Raw genomic sequence first — 2,630 nt, forward strand, 5'->3', positions numbered from 1 at the left:
CTACCTTCCAGCCGGCGGAAGAGTTGGAGTCGCCCTTATCCTTGAAGTAGGGCACGTTCTGAACCATCCAATCGTAGATCTGGGACAGCGTGGCGCGTCCGTCGGGGGACGACATGATGGCCTGTGCGATGAGGTCGGCGTAGGACATGTTGCCCCAGGGGTTCCGGCGGGAGGTGTTCTTCTTGGGCGGGCCGCCCGGAGGGTCGCCCGGACCAACGGCGCCCGGAGGCCGCGGCTGGTCAACGGGGACCGGGCCTTCGGTGGCGACCGCCACGGGCTCTTCCCCTTCCATGTAGCCTTCGGGGCATGGCAGCGGCCACGTGTTCGAGCGCGAGCGTGCCACGGGCTCGAAGTTTGGGTCAATCTCGATACGGTGGTGTGGGGGAGGCTGAAGGCTGGTGGGGGTAACGGGTGTCAAAGGCATGCCAGCCTGCATGGGCGGGCCACCTACATGTGGGCCACCGCTCCCCGGGGATGTATGACCGCCCATGCCCACGCTTGTGGGTGGCAGTGCCACAGGTGTAGTTTCCATAATATCGTGTCCTGTATCAGGTTCCTCTTTCACCAACGAAAAGAAACTTGTTGCCATCATTACAAAAATGCAGAACAAAATCACAAAGACTTAAGAGTGAAGTACTGGTTGACACTTGATGCGGAATAATGTATTGGTCACACGCGTCGTCACCGAGGCCCGAGGCGAGTGGACATGATCATCACTACACTGGAGGAGCGCGCGTCCTAAGGCTACGCGGCCCACCGACTGACTGACTGACTGGCCCGACCCGACCCACGACGAGCTGCCGCCACTCGCCACCAGAGGCGCCACCGGCTGCGACCACTAACTTTGCACACTCACCATTTGCACTATTTTCATTCAAATAACTACATTCACAACATGAGGATAACACACAGCACACACTGACGGGATGTCCTGTCATCATTATTGGTGAATAGATCGAAAGGACGGTGCTTGCAGTTCTGAATGAGTGGAAGCAAGCACTGTTGACAACCCTTCTTCACCTTACCCTCTCAGGACAAAACACACTGATACTATTGCGTCATAATATATTCTGCGTTTACAAATCGACACTCCACCATCTATGGCCCCGAGATCGTTAAAAACTTATTTGATACAAATCTGATCAGTTCTAGATAACCTAAACAGGCCAAGGCTTAGCTGTCACGTGCAAACGAGGAATGTAGGCGCACAGGTATACTTGAATTATCTGAAAAAAGTGAAATTTATAAGGTATTTGATTATATTTATTCCGAAATTGAAGACTACATGAATTTATTATATTACTTTGAAGGAAATACATTCCACACAACAAAGTTACTGGTTGCAACATGCTTTTATCACATTTTTTCTATAATTTGTGTAATATCTCGTGGTACACGATTACTCGGTATCTCTCTCGACAAGCGAAATATTCTTTTCCTTAAGACTGCGACTCTCATACCTTCAGATGTGGTTTATTGATGTTCACCTAATTACTTCCATTTTTCATTTGCTGACATACCGTGTAATGAAGCTAATGTCGGTTAATCTATAGGCCTACCTCAAAGGATATATCTGGAGGAAAAACCTGACATTTTAAGTATAAAATAATATTCCTCCGTTATCAAAAAAGAAACCTCTCTCGCAGAGCTGTACACCCTTCCCCTGTCTCCCCTCCCCCCTCGTCGCCTCCCCCTCTCCCGCCCCACCTGTCCTGAGCCACCCCATGGTCTTCACCTTGCGTCACCAGACCGCGAGACCTGCCTTGGGACATCCTATTCGGGGATACGGGATTGTTCTCTCTGTGATAGCCCGCCCCCACCCCCGCCAATGGGTGAGGTGGGGGTGGAATTAGGATATCGAGGGGGTGGGGGCGGCGGGGTGTGTTGCACTCGGCCCAAGGGTGTGTCGAGCTATCGCTGTGGGGGGTCGGGTCCTCCACGTGTCCCGAATACCTTACCTTTATAGAACTAGAATGATATTATAAGATGATCAGTGTCATAGCTCGGGGTTCAACCGTATTAACCAATGTGAGCTAACTTCAGCGAGATGTGAGACCCGGTTTGGCTAGTTCACCCTCAAGTGTGAAGCGCGTCGATATAATTGTATGAGCTGTGAATTACAATGGATTTATTTTTATTATTGTATTTAATACCGTGAGTTATTAGCCTCATACCTGTCGTTAACGACTCCGCATGTACACGAACTCGTTCCTGGATACGTATTTTCTTTATTATCATAAATATCAATATAAAAGAAAAACTCGTTAGCCCTTTCCTCTGTCCATCGTATTATTCTTTGCAAAATCACTATGCATTGGCAACTCGATCCATTGACTGACGTATTTAGTCATCTACTCCATGGCCGCGAATGATTTTCACCGGTCGAAGAGTACTCCGCAGCACCGCATCGAAAAGGCCTTATTGCATTTTCTTATAATATGATGGGAATGCGCTTAATTCTGATTGTACCGCAAATATCACTGTATGTTATCATCTCCATGTATAAGTTCCGAAAGTATACAAGAGTACAGCTTCGGTTCTAAGTCTTAAAACAAAGAAAACTTCATAAGCTTGAAACTTCATATACATGAAAGCATACTAATGAACACATCCGTATTACTGTATGATAT

The 2,630-nt window shown here is 48.2% G+C and overlaps 2 protein-coding genes across 2 annotated transcripts in view; both read right to left on the reverse strand.

Annotated features, from left to right (window-relative positions):
* LOC119587439 (forkhead box protein O6-like) overlaps positions 1 to 776 on the reverse strand; it is a 1,082-nt gene extending 306 nt beyond the window's left edge. Inside the window, exon 1 of the mRNA XM_037936169.1 lies at positions 5 to 776. Coding sequence (XP_037792097.1) covers positions 5 to 592 — 588 coding nt within the window. The 5' untranslated portion in view covers positions 593 to 776. The remainder of the gene's footprint in view (positions 1 to 4) is intronic.
* A 1,263-nt stretch (positions 777 to 2,039) lies between these two features.
* Positions 2,040 to 2,630, reverse strand: part of LOC119587440 (forkhead box protein O4-like) — a 6,936-nt gene continuing 6,345 nt past the window's right edge. Inside the window, exon 3 of the mRNA XM_037936170.1 lies at positions 2,040 to 2,110. Coding sequence (XP_037792098.1) covers positions 2,040 to 2,110 — 71 coding nt within the window. The remainder of the gene's footprint in view (positions 2,111 to 2,630) is intronic.

This window comes from Penaeus monodon, chromosome 22 (assembly GCF_015228065.2).
Source record: "Penaeus monodon isolate SGIC_2016 chromosome 22, NSTDA_Pmon_1, whole genome shotgun sequence".
Classification (NCBI taxonomy): domain Eukaryota; kingdom Metazoa; phylum Arthropoda; class Malacostraca; order Decapoda; family Penaeidae; genus Penaeus; species Penaeus monodon.